Genomic DNA, 15,967 nt, shown 5'->3' on the forward strand with positions numbered 1-15,967 from the left:
AAGAAAGTTGTGTTTTCAAAATTGGAGTTCAAGTTTTTGGTTTTTTTTTTTACTTCCAATAGTGTTAACATACTACACAGGTCAATGGCTAGATTTTTTTTACATTTTCATTGTAAATGGGCTAAAGCAGTTAATTAAAAGTAGTCTAACATAAATGCTGTAATTTGATTATTTGAATAAACCATGTAACTTGGATGGATTCGATGCTGGCATGACCACAGTGCACACGTCTGATGTCGCTCACAGTAGTCCAAGGGACCGCTCAGGGAGTTTGCTCAGACACGTGAAAAATTAGAGGGAACATTGGTGATGTGTGAGGGACATTGGTATGCCTGAGCAAATGAGTCAGATAGGGTGTTAACTGTGCTGTCAATGACCCTAAGATTATAATCTCCCAATCCCTTGTAAATGCCCAACCCTATATACTGAAATCACTACCAAATATGTGCAAATAACTGGTAAAATGCAATAGTGAAATCCACTTCTACAATATTCCTGTGTGTCATGAAATAAATTAGCTCAATTAATTATTTTGTTAATTTTCCAGTGTACAAACATACATGGGTATTTTACACATGTTGTGATTGGGATACATGGACCAATTCTCAGGAAACCTCATGGCAAAGCAATTCTACTGTAGACTGAATGGATTTATTAAATGTGCTTCCTAGTGGACAAATAACAAATACATAAAAGGAAATATTTCAGCTGGTTTCATACTCATACTGGCCTTGTGTATCAGCACTATTGCAATAATTCTGACAGATAAAGTAAAAGGCTTATTGAACATTGAACTATCCTCAGTTTGATAACACTGACTGTGCATAGGTTAGTTTAGTGGAACTTGTCCACCCCGTTATGTCAGAGCCCAGAACAATTTTCTGCATGGACCACACCCAGTGGATGAAACTGAACCAATCAGCGGGAGCTGTGCACAAAGTTCTCCTTTTATGGAGAGAGACTGCAGAATGGACCCTGATAAAATCCTGCAATTTACTGCCCTTTATTGCAGTCAAGTTCAGGTACTAAATCCTATGGGAGTGCAGCCCTGAGTCAGAGTTCTCCTACACTGAAAACCTTTCCTCACACAGGTAAGACAACAGCAGATCCCACTGAATGTCTTTTACTTATATTTTAAATACTCTCAAATTGTAAACTTCACATTTCAAACAAGTGGTATCTTTTAATCCCATTACTTAAATTTCTTACTTAAGTTGAACCGATCATTAGAAACCACTTGTTATGTATAATGTTCTTGTTATGGCGTCTTGATGTGTGCTCAATCATCCAGGTAAGTAAATCTCCAAAAGTTGATTCTGTTCATCTGGACGTAGCGTTTTGTGGGAGAAACGTTTCGTCACTCATCCAAGTGATTTCTTCAGTCTCAGCTGACTGCAGGTTTCCCCAATCTTATAAACAGTACATTTGCATAATGACTTCAATGGGCTGGTTTCAGTCATTCCAAGAGGATGCCATCTGTAGTTTGTAGAAATGTATTGACTAAGGAGTTGGAAAGAAAGCGTCCAGACTTCTTCAAGTTTCTAGAAGACATTCTACCTTTGATCCAAGAGGCTTCTTCGGTTCTAAAACTTACCTATCCCCTTGCCAGTCCAACTTTTCCACTAAGAATTGCCTTAGTTTTTTTTTTTTTTTTTTTTTTGTGAAATAGATTCAACAACGTACTCTTCAGAGAGATTCTGGGGGATACTGACTTAACAGGATTATACAGTTCACACCTAGACCCTATTTAAAATATCTTGGAAAAAAACACTGAACATGTCCACATCTGTCTTTGGATTGGAGGAAGCCAAAGAAGAACTTGAAGGGAAGCCACACAGGCACAGGAAGAATATGTAAAGTCCCCACGGAAAGGCTGGTTTGGAAGAAAGATCTTCACTGTGAAATGCCAGTGCTTTGTGTTGTTTATGCTACATTAAATGCCACAGCACAAAATTGAGACTCATCACAGCGGCCACTGGCTTTCCGATCTTCTATTGTCCAACTAATAGGAGTTGCAGCTAGTGTGGTCGTTGTCTTTGTTGCCATCATATCAACTTGAAGGATTTTGACTATGTGCCTCAAACATTAGGCATCAACAAGGCATTTTCACCCAAAGAACTGCAGCTCACATTATATTTTCTCTTTTTCAGATCACTTACTGTAAATCCTAGAGATGATTGTGTGAAAAGTATTCTTAACAGCCTTCTATAGCAATGGGCAGACTGAGCACTGGGTTTCGACTGAACCCTGTGCCAGCGATGTCAGATGATAAAACATACCACATGGAAAACACTACAGCTTAACAGCTGATCTAAAAATCCTTTCCTCCCTTTTTATTCCCTTCATACAGAAAATGGAAGACGAAATTGCCGCCCTCGTTGTTGACAACGGATCTGGAATGTGCAAAGCTGGCTTTGCAGGAGATGATGCTCCACGTGCTGTGTTCCCCTCCATTGTTGGACGCCCCAGGCATCAGGTACATATTCCTTAATAAACCTCACATACCTTGTAACCTTTTCATAACTGCTGACCTTTTCATAATCACACTGATCTTTGCATTCCTAGGGTGTAATGGTTGGTATGGGCCAGAAAGACAGCTATGTTGGTGACGAGGCACAAAGCAAAAGAGGAATCCTGACCCTCAAGTACCCCATTGAGCACGGAATTGTCAACAACTGGGATGACATGGAGAAGATCTGGCATCACACCTTCTACAATGAGCTGAGAGTTGCCCCTGAGGAGCATCCAGTCTTGCTCACAGAGGCCCCCCTGAACCCCAAGTCAAACAGGGAAAAGATGACGCAGGTAACAAGAGCTGACACCTTGACGAACTTCCCCCTAAGTCAGGAAACTGTTGAGCTGCAGTGCCCAACAACAGGAAACTATGTTGCCACTCGGGTGTTTCTTCCCCTGCTCAATCTGTCTTTCCTCATCCTCCTTCAACCCTCCAGGTTTTTTCTCCAGGTGTCTGCATGTAAAAAAAAGAAGAATGGAGCAGGTTGCGGCACTTTAACTTGTAGAGTCAGTGTAACAAAGGAGTTTTGTAATAAATTGCTTTTCTATAAAGTAGTTTTACTATTAAAATTCAACCCAGTGTGCTGTTCTTTCCGTACAATTGAACTAACACATAGAAACTTATTTCAGAGTACTCTGACTCTTAGTTTCACTGATCATCTCTTTTCTCCTGCTCTCCTTGCAGATCATGTTTGAGACCTTCAACACTCCTGCCATGTATGTGGCCATCCAGGCAGTGCTGTCCCTGTATGCCTCTGGTCGTACCACTGGTATTGTCATGGACTCCGGTGATGGTGTCTCCCACACTGTGCCCATCTATGAAGGCTACGCTCTGCCCCATGCCATTGTCAGGTTGGACCTGGCTGGCAGGGACCTCACAGACTACCTCATGAAAATCCTGACTGAGAGAGGCCACAGCTTTACCACCACAGGTGAGAAAATGGACACAGTCAAGGAAAGATGGTTTACACCAGGAAAACCCCCAGAAAAGCCTAAATGTAATGCGTTTTCTTGTCTCACAGCTGAGCGTGAGATTGTGCGTGACATCAAGGAGAAGCTGTGCTATGTTGCCCTGGACTTTGAGCAGGAGATGGGAACTGCTGCCTCTTCTTCATCCCTGGAGAAGAGCTATGAGCTGCCTGATGGACAGGTCATCACTATTGGGAATGAGAGGTTCCGTTGCCCAGAGGCTCTCTTCCAGCCCACATTCCTTGGTAAGCAGCGTCAGCTTTAAGATAGATTTCTGTGAATTGTTAAGCAGTTGTAGCTGAGTGATCACTAACGTTCCAACTCTCCACAGGTATGGAGGCCTGTGGTATCCATGAAACTACCTATAACAGCATCATGAAGTGCGATGTGGACATCCGTAAGGACCTGTACGCCAACACTGTGCTGTCTGGAGGTACCACCATGTATCCTGGCATTGCTGACCGCATGCAGAAGGAGATCACTTCACTGGCACCCAGCACCATGAAGATCAAGGTAAAATTCTTGTTGCTCAATCCTCAGTCTGTGATGTTTAAATGTGGCGTGTTTTCATTGCTGACAACTCTACTTCTGCCATTGCAGATTATTGCTCCCCCAGAGAGGAAGTACTCTGTATGGATTGGAGGCTCCATCCTGGCTTCTCTGTCCACCTTCCAGCAGATGTGGATCAGCAAGCAGGAGTACGATGAGTCCGGCCCCAGCATCGTCCACAGAAAGTGCTTCTAGACAGACTGCCCCCACCCCACCACCACCAAAACACACACTGCAAGAAAAAGAAATGACTGGCTCTGCATACATGCCTATAGCACCAAACTGGTGCATGCCTAGCCGACACCTTTTCCATTTTTCCATCACTTTGGCTATGGCACCATGCTTTCTCATGGGGAGAAACTCTGCAGGAAGCATAGAGCATCCCATTCAGTGTGAATTTGTACTTAGTTTTTCTGTAACAAACTCTTTTTCACTTGAATGTATTTCAAAAATAAGAAATGTTTCCAAAAAATACTGGAAATGTGTTGATAAATATCAGTAAATTAGTAAACCTATAAATCCAACATGAAATATTATGGCTTCTTCTTCTTCTAAAACATTGAAATGCAGCAATTTCAGCTTCATGAAGATGTATCTGCCAAGATTTTTGTATTAAAATGGTTTAGCAAAATTGACAGAAAAGATTATCAGTTTTGTGATATTTTTCTTTAGTTTTTTGTTAGCTTTTTTTGTTTTTGGTCTCACTTGCTTTACTTATTGAATGTGTTTATTATTTATTTTTATATCTACAGATATTTTACTTCTTGGTCATTGCCAACTGCACTGTTTTCTCACAGCACGACCGTCGGTGGTATACTTGGACTGGTAGCCAGGGAGGCTGCAGCACTTGATGAACTGAGTTGACTGAGCATTTGTCCGAAAAGATGAATGCACAGTCAACTCTAACTGAAACAGAGAAATAAAGAAAGGAAGCAAAACAAGAGAAATGTGTCCAACTGTCAAGGGAGGCAAAAGTACAGGCAGCTATATATATATATATATATATATATATATATATATATATATATATATATATATATATATATATATATATATATATATATATATATATATATATATATATATATATATATATATATAAGCTGCTAGATGAAAATAAAAATACTGAAGCTACTAATAGCTAACGAACTTCTTGTACTTCTTTACTCAAGTAAAAGTGATAAAGTCCAGGCTCTAAAATGAACTCAGAATAAGAAAGTAAAAAGCAGCTGTTAGAAGAAGCTCTTTTGGTGAAGAGATAGCCTTTAGTATAGCTATTAATATAAAAATACCAATAATATTAGTACATGGGAATGAAAATTTTCCTTTTACTTTGCCTCCACAGCTAAACAGAAAAATCGGATGAGTCCGGGGTTAAAGGGGTATTCAATTTAAACCCTAAAACCGATTTTAGGGTTTAAGTGGGAACCCTAAAATCGGTTTTATTGGCTCATTGTGGGGAAAAGAATCACAACTCACAATACTTTACACTGAGGGCTCCAGCAGATTTCCTTAGTGTTCGAGCTGTGATCAGCTGCTGCTGCGAATAGGTTTACTGCTCTTTATGGATTTACACAACTGAATTCAATGAGATGCAACACAATATTTCACAAAATGTTTTCCCTGATTTTCGTTCCCTACACTGACAGTATACTGCTTATGATGAGATGAGATAGCCTTTATTTGTCCGTTGCAGGTCTTTTGCCCACAACCGAGATGACAGACCTTGCCGACCGTACAAACAATACACAAACATCACATTGGGGAGACAGGTCAGGCTAGGTAGCGAGGAAAAAACATCGAAATGTGTAACACAAAAGGATAATACAGGAATGCACAGATATCAACACACCATAGCACAATAAACACAGACAAGCAACATGGGAAAGTGTTCCAGTGTGTACATCTGATCTGGGACCGCTGCAATCGTCGACTGCGCCTCCAGCTGACCCGATGTCCACATCAGAGGGGAGGTAAGCGTTGGAGGTGGCGTTGGATCCGGGGTAGGGAGGGTGATGCGTCAGTGAGTGCTTATCAGTATCAGTATATGTATGTGTGTGCGTGTCCATAGTTCAGCTGAGACAGTGTCCTTCGCCCCGCCAGGCTAAGTAAACAGTCTACCAGCCAACCCAGGTGGCCTTGTAGGGAATGGGAAGGAACAGACTCAACACAGTCGTTATCAGGGAGTTTTTGTTCGGCTCCAGCCTTGAGCCCACAGCTGGCGCCGAAGGGGTAGCCGGATTATGATGGTAATTTTTCTTTTGCAACAACTCATGAGAATTTCAAAGCTGTTCTTTAACACTCCAACACTGGTCTCTCAATCTCTCGTTGGAGAACCGCGAGCTTCCCGATGATGGTATCAAACTTGCGCTCCGTGGTCTTGTCATTCTTTTGCTCAGAGAGCCGATTCTGAGACCTCACGACTGCAGTGAGCTGTTCCACGATGTAATCCAACTTTCGCTCAAAGGTGTTATTTTGAGCAGGCCTCTCCTTGATGTAACCCAATATATGCTCAGAGGTGTTATTCTGAGTATTCACGGCAGCTGTAAGCGTCTCCAAGGTCTTAACCATGCTGCTTTCAATGAGCCCGTTCTGAGAAGTCGCGCCTCGTCCAATCGTTTCAATCCCAGTGGGCAGCCTTGGGGGGGTTTGAACAGCTGGTTCCGCTTTTTTTAATTCTCCGTTAAGCCTGGGCCAAGCCAGCTCCGATCAGCAAGAACTCTGTTATCATGGTTCCGAATAGGTAGATATCTTCAGCGTCCTCGATTGACATTCCCGCCAGGCACACGATCCTCCATGTCTGCCACCCATCCATCGTGTATCCGGCAGGGAAAGTCCCTCCAGGGCACTCGGGCTCTCCCTAGCCCAGACTTCTCGTTGAGAAAAGGGTGTCAATAGCATTCAGAGACCAGTTGATCAAATCCATAATTCTCTTTAGGTTTTAGAAACAGACTGTGAGAGAGTGTTCCAGGGAAAGTAATACAAAAAAAACACAAGACTAGACAAGGACATAAGAACTAACCAGGGAAGATAAGGGAGAGGAGAGGAGAAAAAGTGCGTCCGCCTCCTCCGAGAGCCAAAAGGTCTTCATATTATTATAGTATAAATGTTCAATTTAGTGAATGAATCTAAGTGTCTCATCAGTTTAAATTAACAATTAATCTCTGCTGCTCTGCACTTGATGTAACCTAACTGTGACCAGTTACAGAGCCACTGTGCACCAGTCCCTACCTTGATGCTAAAGTACTGGGAACACAGCTTTTGAACAAAACGCTATTCCCGATTGTTAGGGGCCATTTTAGTGCCTTAGTGTAGTGCCTTAAATTATTAAATGAAATAAATATTTTTTCCAGTAAAGTTAAAAAATTTTGTTTACTTGATAATTTCCAGCATCTGGTGACTATGTATGTGTGTTGGAGAAGCCATTGTGGCAGGAACATGGAGCAAAAGGATTAAATCTGAGTAGCCTACAAAGTCAGACAAAGTTAGAACTGTTCTTTTCGCTACACCTACTGCACACAAACAAACTAAGGCCTCCAGCCTCTGAGTTCAGTTAGACAGAGATATATGCCACTGGACGTGGTCATTTCCCATCCTCCAGGGACAAAACGGATGTCATGTCTTGTTATACATTGACAGCTTTCGTAGAAATGTGTTGGTAGCTATGCGTAGACCACCTCTTGCCTTCGGAACTGCCTTAATTCTTCCTACATGATTCAAGCTCCAGACTTTACCGGAGGCAGGATACACCCTAGAGAGGTCAGCTGTCTCTCACAGGGTTGGCAAAGAGAGACAGACAGACATCCACATCACATTCACATCTACAGCCAATTAAGAATAACCTAATGATGAAGCCTCATCTGTTATTGGACTGTGGGAGGAGGCCAGAGTACCCGCAGAGAACCCACGATTGCACAAGGAGAACTTTCAGTCTCCACAAAGAAAGGCCCAGGACCTTCTTACTGTGAAGCAACAGGTCATCATGATGCAAGTCTCCTATTCCAAAACATCTCAAAGGTGCAGTCTTGGATTCAGATCTGGAACTGTGAAGGTCATTTGAGTACCAGTAACAGTTTGAGATGTTTTGAGCTTCGTGACATGGTGAGGGATCCTGCTGGAAGCAGCCATAAGAAGATGAGTATACAGTGGCTATAAAGGGACACGGTTTAACAAAAACTCTCAAGCAGACTTTGGTGTTTAGATGATGCTCGGCTGATACCCAGTGTACCAAGAAAATATCCCCAGGACCATTACACCACTACCAGCCTGAACCACTGAAACAAGAAAGGTTGCATCTGTACTTTCATGCAAACACACCACTACCAGTGAAATGTCACACCAGAAATTGAGACTCATCAGATGAGACAATGAGACAATCTTTTTCCAATTTTATTTTGCAGTTTTGGAGACTTTTTTTGTTCTTAGCTGATAGGCGTGGCACCTGGCATGTTCTTCTGCTGCTCTAGCCCACCTGCTTCAAAGTCTTGCATGTTCAGAAATGCTCTTCTGCATTCTTTGGTTCTAAAAAGTGATTATTTTAGTTAATGTTGCCTTGCTGTCACATCAAAGCAGTCCAGCTATTCTCCTTTGACATCAACACATTGGTATGTGATGACTTTTTTAGAAAGACAAAAACAGAAACTTTTGACTAAGCAAATAAATCCCATTAAATCATACCATTTGTAATGCCTGTCTGAACTCTGAATAGACATGACTTTGACTTAAGAATTGTAAAAAAAATATTGTTTTAATAGTTAAATAAATATCTACTAGATTACCAAAAACGATTTTCTAATAGCTGACAAAGACAAGTGATGAAATATTTTATCTTTTAGAAAAAGAAGCAAAAGAATATAATGAAAACACCTCCATACACACACTGTAAACCCAAGGATGTCAGCAGAACAAAAATTAAGGCAAATTTATTTTTATTTTTTTTAAGTTAATGACATTTATGTACTTGTACATTTTAACAACAATAAAACTAACATGTTTAAAAGTTAAATTAAAAAATATTCAGTAACGGATACTTAAAGCTTTCCATCATATAGACATAACATAACTAAGGAACAAGCACAGTGGAGTCATTGAGCCAAACTCAATATTTATTCCTTACTTTTGTCATTATTTTAAATTAGACAAGAGTCGAACATCTGGAATTCAAAAAGTCAAAATCATACTAACCAACTGCTTCAGTTGCAGATTCAATTGAAAATTTGAGTATATTGTATACAGGGTGGGCCATTTATATGGATACACCGTAATAAAATGGGAATGGTTGGTGATATTAAAGTCCTGTTTGTGGCACATTAGTATATGTGATCGTGGCTCAAGAGTTGGGTGCTCGTCTTGTAATCGGAAGGTTGCCGGTTCGAGCCCCGGCTCGGACAGTCTCGGTCGTTGTGTCCTTGGGCAAGACACCTACCCCCTACTGGTGTTGGCCAGAGGGGCCGATGGCGCAATATGGCAGCCTCGCCTCTGTCAGTCTGCCTCAGGGCAGCTGTGGCTACAACTGTAGCTTGCCTCCACCAGTGTATGAATGTGAGAGTGAATGAATAGTGTAAAGTGCTTTGAACGCTATAGAAATGCAATCCATTATTATATGTGACGGGGGAAACTCCTCAAGATGGGTGGTGACCATGGTGGCCATTTAGAAGTCGGCCATCTTGGAAACAACTTTTGTTTTTTCAATAGGAATAGGGCCATGTGACACATCAAACTTATTGGTAATGTCACAAGAAAAACAATGGTGTGCTTGGTTTCAACGTAACTTTATTCTTTCATGAGTTATTTACAAGTTTCTGACCACTTATAAAATGTGTTCAATGTGCTGCCCATTGTGTTGGATTGTCAATGCAATCCTCTTCTCCCACTCTTCACACACTGATAGCAACACCGCAGGAGAAATGCCAGCACAGGCATCCAGTATCTGTAGTTTCAGGTGCTGCACATCTCGTATCTTCACACCATAGACAATTGCCTTCAGGTGACCCCAAAGATAAAAGTCTAAGGGGGTCAGATCGGGAGACCTTGGGGGCCATTCAACTGGCCCACGACGACCAATCCACTTTCCAGGAAACTGTTCATCTAGGAATGCTCGGACCTGGCACCCATAATGTGGTGGTGCACCATCTTGCTGGAAAAACTCAGGGAACGTGCCAGCTTCAGTGCATAAAGAGGGAAACACATCATCATGTAGCAATTTCAAATATCCAGTGGCCTTGAGGTTTCCATTGATGAAGAATGGACCCACTATCGTTGTACCCCATATACCACACCAAACCATCACTTTTGTTGTTCCAACAGTCTTGGAGGGATCCATCCAATGTGGGTTAGTGTCAGACCAATAGCGGTGGTTTTGTTTGTTAACTTCACCATTCACATAAAAGTTTGCCTCATCACTGAACAAAATCTTCTGCGTGAACTGAGGGTCCTGTTCCAATTTTTGTTTTGCCCATTCTGCAAATTCTGTGCGCTGATCTGGGTCATCCTCGTTGAGATGCTGCAGTAGCTGGAGTTTGTAAGGGTGCCATTTGTGAGTAGCTAATATCTGCCGAAGGGATGTTCGACTAATGCCACTCTCCAGTGACATGAGGCGAGTGCTACGCTGTGGGCTCTTGCTGAATGAAGCTAGGACAGCCACTGATGTTTCTTCATTAGTGACAGTTTTCTTGCATCCACATTTTGGCAAATCCAACACTGAACCAGTTTCACGAAACTTAGCAAGCAGTTTGCTAACTATAGCATGGGAGATGGGTGGTCTTCTAAATGGCCACCATGGTCACCACCCATCTTGAGGGTTTTGCCCCCTCACATATACTAATGTGCCACAAACAGGACTTTAATATCACCAACTATTCCCATTTTATTATGGTGTATCCATATAAATGGCCCACCCTGTATATATATATATATATACCCGTCACTACCCGTCAAAAGAACGCGCCAATTTTTCCAGTTTTTTATTGAAAATTATGTAGTTTAATGTCTCATTGCACTCTGAAATGACAGCTACAAATAAGCAATTGCAGTTAAAAAATAAATCATGGAATCAATATATAGACCAAAATGTATTCTTAACTTTTGACTTATCAAAGTAGCCACCTTTAGCAGATATAGCAGCTGAACATGTGGCATTCTTTCGAAACAGAAATCAAATACTGTTCAGAAAGTTCTTCCCATATCTTTTGCAAAAGTACCGATAAATGTGTGGCACTTGTAGGTGGCTTTGCTTTCACTCTTCGGTCCAGTTTATCTCAAACCAGCTCAAGAGGGTTTAAGTCTGGAGACTGTGCTGGAGACCATGTTTTCAAGCTCAGCATCTTGTTCTTTTTTCCTGAGGGAGTTCTGGCATAGCTTGGACTTAAGCTTACTGTAGCTTACTTATGCTTACTGTAGGATGAACCCATGACCAACTAGGTGCATAGCAGAAGGTATTGCATAGTGCTACAGAATGCTGTGGTAGTCATTTTGGTTAGGATGCCTCTTAGTCTATACAAGTCATCGACCCGAAATATAAGAAAAAAAAAAAAAAATATATATATATATATATATATATACAGTGGGGCAAAAAAGTATTTAGTCAGCCACCGATTGTGCAAGTTCCCCCACTTAAAATGATGACAGAGGTCAGTAATTTGCACCAGAGGTACACTTCAACTGTGAGAGACAGAATGTGAAAAAAAAAATCCATGAATCCACATGGTAGGATTTGTAAAGAATTTATTCGTAAATCAGGGTGGAAAATAAGTATTTGGTCAATAACAAAAATACAACTCAATACTTTGTAACATAACCTTTGTTGGCAATAACAGAGGTCAAACGTTTACTATAGGTCTTTACCAGGTTTGCACACACAGTAGCTGGTATTTTGGCCCATTCCTCCATGCAGATCTTCTCGAGAGCAGTGATGTTTTGGGGCTGTCGCCGAGCAACACGGACTTTCAACTCCCGCCACAGATTTTCTATGGGGTTGAGGTCTGGAGACTGGCTAGGCCACTCCAGGACTTTCAAATGCTTCTTACGGAGCCACTCCTTTGTTGCCCGGGCGGTGTGTTTTGGATCATTGTCATGTTGAAAGACCCAGCCTCGTTTCATCTTCAAAGTTCTCACTGATGGAAGGAGGTTTTGGCTCAAACTCTCACGATACATGGCCCCATTCATTCTGTCCTTAACACGGATCAGTCGTCCTGTCCCCTTGGCAGAAAAACAGCCCCATAGCATGATGTTTCCACCCCCATGCTTCACAGTAGGTATGGTGTTCTTGGGATGCAACTCAGTATTCTTCTTCCTCCAAACACGACGAGTTGAGTTTATACCAAAAAGTTCTACTTTGGTTTCATCTGACCACATGACATTCTCCCAATCCTCTGCTGTATCATCCATGTGCTCTCTGGCAAACTTCAGACGGGCCTGGACATGCACTGGCTTCAGCAGCGGAACACGTCTGGCACTGCGGGATTTGATTCCCTGCCGTTGTAGTGTGCTACTGATGGTGACCTTTGTTACTTTGGTCCCAGCTCTCTGCAGGTCATTCACCAGGTCCCCCCGTGTGGTTCTGGGATCTTTGCTCACCGTTCTCATGATCATTTTGACCCCACGGGATGAGATCTTGCGTGGAGCCCCAGATCGAGGGAGATTATCAGTGGTCTTGTATGTCTTCCATTTTCTGATGATTGCTCCCACAGTTGATTTTTTCACACCAAGCTGCTTGCCTATTGTAGATTCACTCTTCCCAGTCTGGTGCAGGTCTACAATACTTTTCCTGGTGTCCTTCGAAAGCTCTTTGGTCTTGGCCATGGCGGAGTTTGGAGTCTGACTGTTTGAGGCTGTGGACAGGTGTCTTTTATACAGATGATGAGTTCAAACAGGTGCCATTCATACAGGTAACGAGTGGGGGACAGAAAAGCTTCTTCCAGAAGACATTACAGGTCTGTGAGAGCCAGAGATTTTCCTTGTTTGAGGTGACCAAATACTTATTTTCCACCCTAATTTACGAATAAATTCTTTACAAATCCTACCATGTGGATTCATGGATTTTTTTTTCACATTCTGTCTCTCACAGTTGAAGTGTACCTCTGGTGCAAATTACTGACCTCTGTCATCATTTTAGGTGAGGGAACTTGCACAATCGGTGGCTGACTAAATACTTTTTTGCCCCACTGTGTATATATATATATATATATATATATATATGTAGTGGTTAGACTACACGCCTTTGGAACAGAGGATCGCAAGTTCGATTCCTGCCTGGGGCGTCTGTATCCAGTAAGGGTCCTAAGGCTAGACCCCCTATGCTAAGCAAGCCTACCGCAGACATGAGCGAGACAGATAAATATGAAGGCATGCCGGCTCGGACGTCGGACGTCGCCCGGATCAACAAGGTCCGCGTCAGGTGTTGAGGAACCAGGGCACCCTGACGAAAAGTGGGCTACTGGAACAAGAAGGCATCGGTGGGCAAGAGACGAAAACAGGGCGTTGTTGGAATGCTACTACGCAAGTAACCCCGGCGGAAGGGGCTACATGAATAGGATGAGGGACCTATGGATTCTTCGATACCCAACATCCACAATGACGGCGAAACAACTAGTAGCTCAGTGTTCCAACATTCGAAAGAAGGGACTGCTCTCACAGCTAGAGATTAACGAGGTACAACACAAATGCTACGGCAAGGAGGAGTCAGGACGCCAGGTCAGGGGGCGATATCATCACCCCCACCCGAGATTGGGTACATAGCCCCAAGTGCGATAGGAGAAGGATCGTTGAGTGCGAGAGGAAAAATAGGAAAAAATAGGATCATGGCCAAGCTTGAAACCTGGATCCCCCGTAGCCGGTTACCAAGATTACGTGAAGTACCCTCAGAAGGTCTGCTAGATGATGTTAATGCAGCACTACGGGCAATACCTACAACCACGATTACCGACACTAACAAGCTGATCTACAATACGGCAACAGTGATCAGTGAGATGCTTGGCTACAAGTTGAACAGCGACAAGGGGCAGTACCCTCCATGGAGAAGGAGGCTAGAGGGCAAGATCAAAGTAGCACGGAGGGAGGTTAGCCAACTAACGGAGTTGCAGAAAGGTGCAACAAATTAGGTGCCTAAGAAATACAGCAAGCTGTCCATACCTGAGGCCTTGGAAACTGCCAAGCAAAGACTCACAGCCTTGGCCAGCCGCCTGAGGAGGTACACCAGAGAGATAGAAGGCAGGAGAATAAACCAGCTGTTCTCCACAGAACCAGCAAAGGTGTACTCTCAGTGGCAAGGGAACAATAAGAGAACAGCACCACCAAGGCTGGAGACGGAGCAATACTGGAAGAGCATATGGGAGAAGGATGCAACCCATAACGGCAATGCTCAGTGGCTAGAGGATCTGAGGGCTGACCACAGCGACCTCCCTGAACAGGGTCCAGTAACCATCACAGTAGCAGATATCCAAGAAAGGGTCTCCAGTATGAAGAGTTGGACAGCACCAGGGCCCGACATGGTTCACGCCTACTGGCTAAAGAAGCTGACTGCACTCCACGAGCGTCTGGCAGCACAAATGAACCAGCTGCTAGTTAACGAGAGACACCCGGAATGGCTAACCGAAGGCCGGACGGTCCTGATCCCCAAGGACCCCAAGAAGGGACCGGTCCCCTCCAACTACCGACCAATAACCTGCCTCAGTACTACATGGAAGCTCCTGTCAGGCATCATATCGGCTAAGATGAACAGGCACATGGGTCAATACATGAGCGGGACACAGAAAGGAATTGGCAAGAATACCAGAGGCGCAAAACACCAGCTACTGGTAGACAGAACAATCAGCCGAGACTGCAAGACCAGACTGACCAACCTGTGCACTGCCTGGATTGATTACAAGAAGGCCTATGACTCAATGCCCCACAGCTGGATACTGGAATGCCTAGAATTGTACAAGATCAATGGGACCCTAAGAGCCTTCATCAGGAACTCAATGGGGATGTGGCGTACAACACAAGAGGCCAACTCCAAGCCCATAGCACAAGTCACCATCAAGTGCGGGATCTACCAAGGAGATGCTCTGTCCCCACTGCTGTTCTGCATAGGCCTGAACGCCCACAGTGAGATCATTAACAAGACTGGCTACGGATACCGACTACGGAACGGAGCAGTTGTCAGCCACCTCCTGTACATGGATGACATCAAGCTGTATGCCAAGAGTGAACGAGACATCGATTCACTGATCCACACTACCAGGCTATACAGCAATGACATTGGAATGTCGTTCGGACTGGAGAAGTGTAGTCGGATGGTAACAAAAAGAGGGAAGGTAGTCAGAACTGAGGGGATTGAACTACCAGAAGGCAACATTGCAGACATAGAGGACAGTTACAAGTACTTGGGGATCCCGCAGGCGAATGGGAACCATGAAGAGGCCGCTAGAAAAGCTGCAACCACCAAGTACCTGCAGAGGGTCAGGCAAGTCCTGAGGAGTCAGCTGAATGGTAAGAACAAGATCCGGGCCATCAACACGTGATCAGGTACCCTGCTGGGGTAATAGGCTGGCCAAAGGAGGAGATAGAAGCCACTGACATAAAGACAAGAAAGCTCCTTACCATGCATGGAGGGTTTCACCCCAAATCCAGCACCCTGAGGCTGTACGCTAAGCGGAAAGAAGGGGGCCGGGGACTGGTGAGTGTCAGCACCACAGTCCAAGATGAGACAACGAACATCCAAGAATACATTGGGAAGATGGCCCCAACTGACCGAGTGCTCAGTGAATACCTCAGGCAGCAGAAACCCAAGAAAGAGGAGGGAGACGAGGAACCATCATGGAAGGACAGGCCCCTGCACGGTATGTACCACCGGCAGATAGAGGAGGTGGCTGATATCCAGAAATCCTACCAGTGGCTGGACAAAGCTGGACTGAAAGACAGCACAGAGGCACTAATCATGGCAGCACAAGAACAA

At 43.6% G+C, this 15,967-nt stretch overlaps 1 protein-coding gene across 1 annotated transcript; it reads left to right on the forward strand.

The window, feature by feature from the left end:
* The first annotated feature begins 2,319 nt into the window (after positions 1-2,319).
* Positions 2,320-4,557, forward strand: LOC146667739 (actin, cytoplasmic 1-like). Its single transcript, XM_085409414.1, has 6 exons — positions 2,320-2,476; positions 2,566-2,805; positions 3,200-3,446; positions 3,537-3,728; positions 3,815-3,996; positions 4,084-4,557. Exons 1-6 carry the CDS (start codon positions 2,354-2,356, stop codon positions 4,225-4,227), a joined length of 1,128 nt encoding a protein of 375 aa, XP_085265540.1. The 5' UTR covers positions 2,320-2,353; the 3' UTR covers positions 4,228-4,557.
* Positions 4,558-15,967: the final 11,410 nt, after the last annotated feature.

Source organism: Rhamphochromis longiceps, linkage group LG6 (genome assembly GCF_057381845.1).
Source record: "Rhamphochromis longiceps isolate RC_006_pf linkage group LG6, R_longiceps_female_GT1.1, whole genome shotgun sequence".
In the NCBI taxonomy this organism is placed as follows: domain Eukaryota; kingdom Metazoa; phylum Chordata; class Actinopteri; order Cichliformes; family Cichlidae; genus Rhamphochromis; species Rhamphochromis longiceps.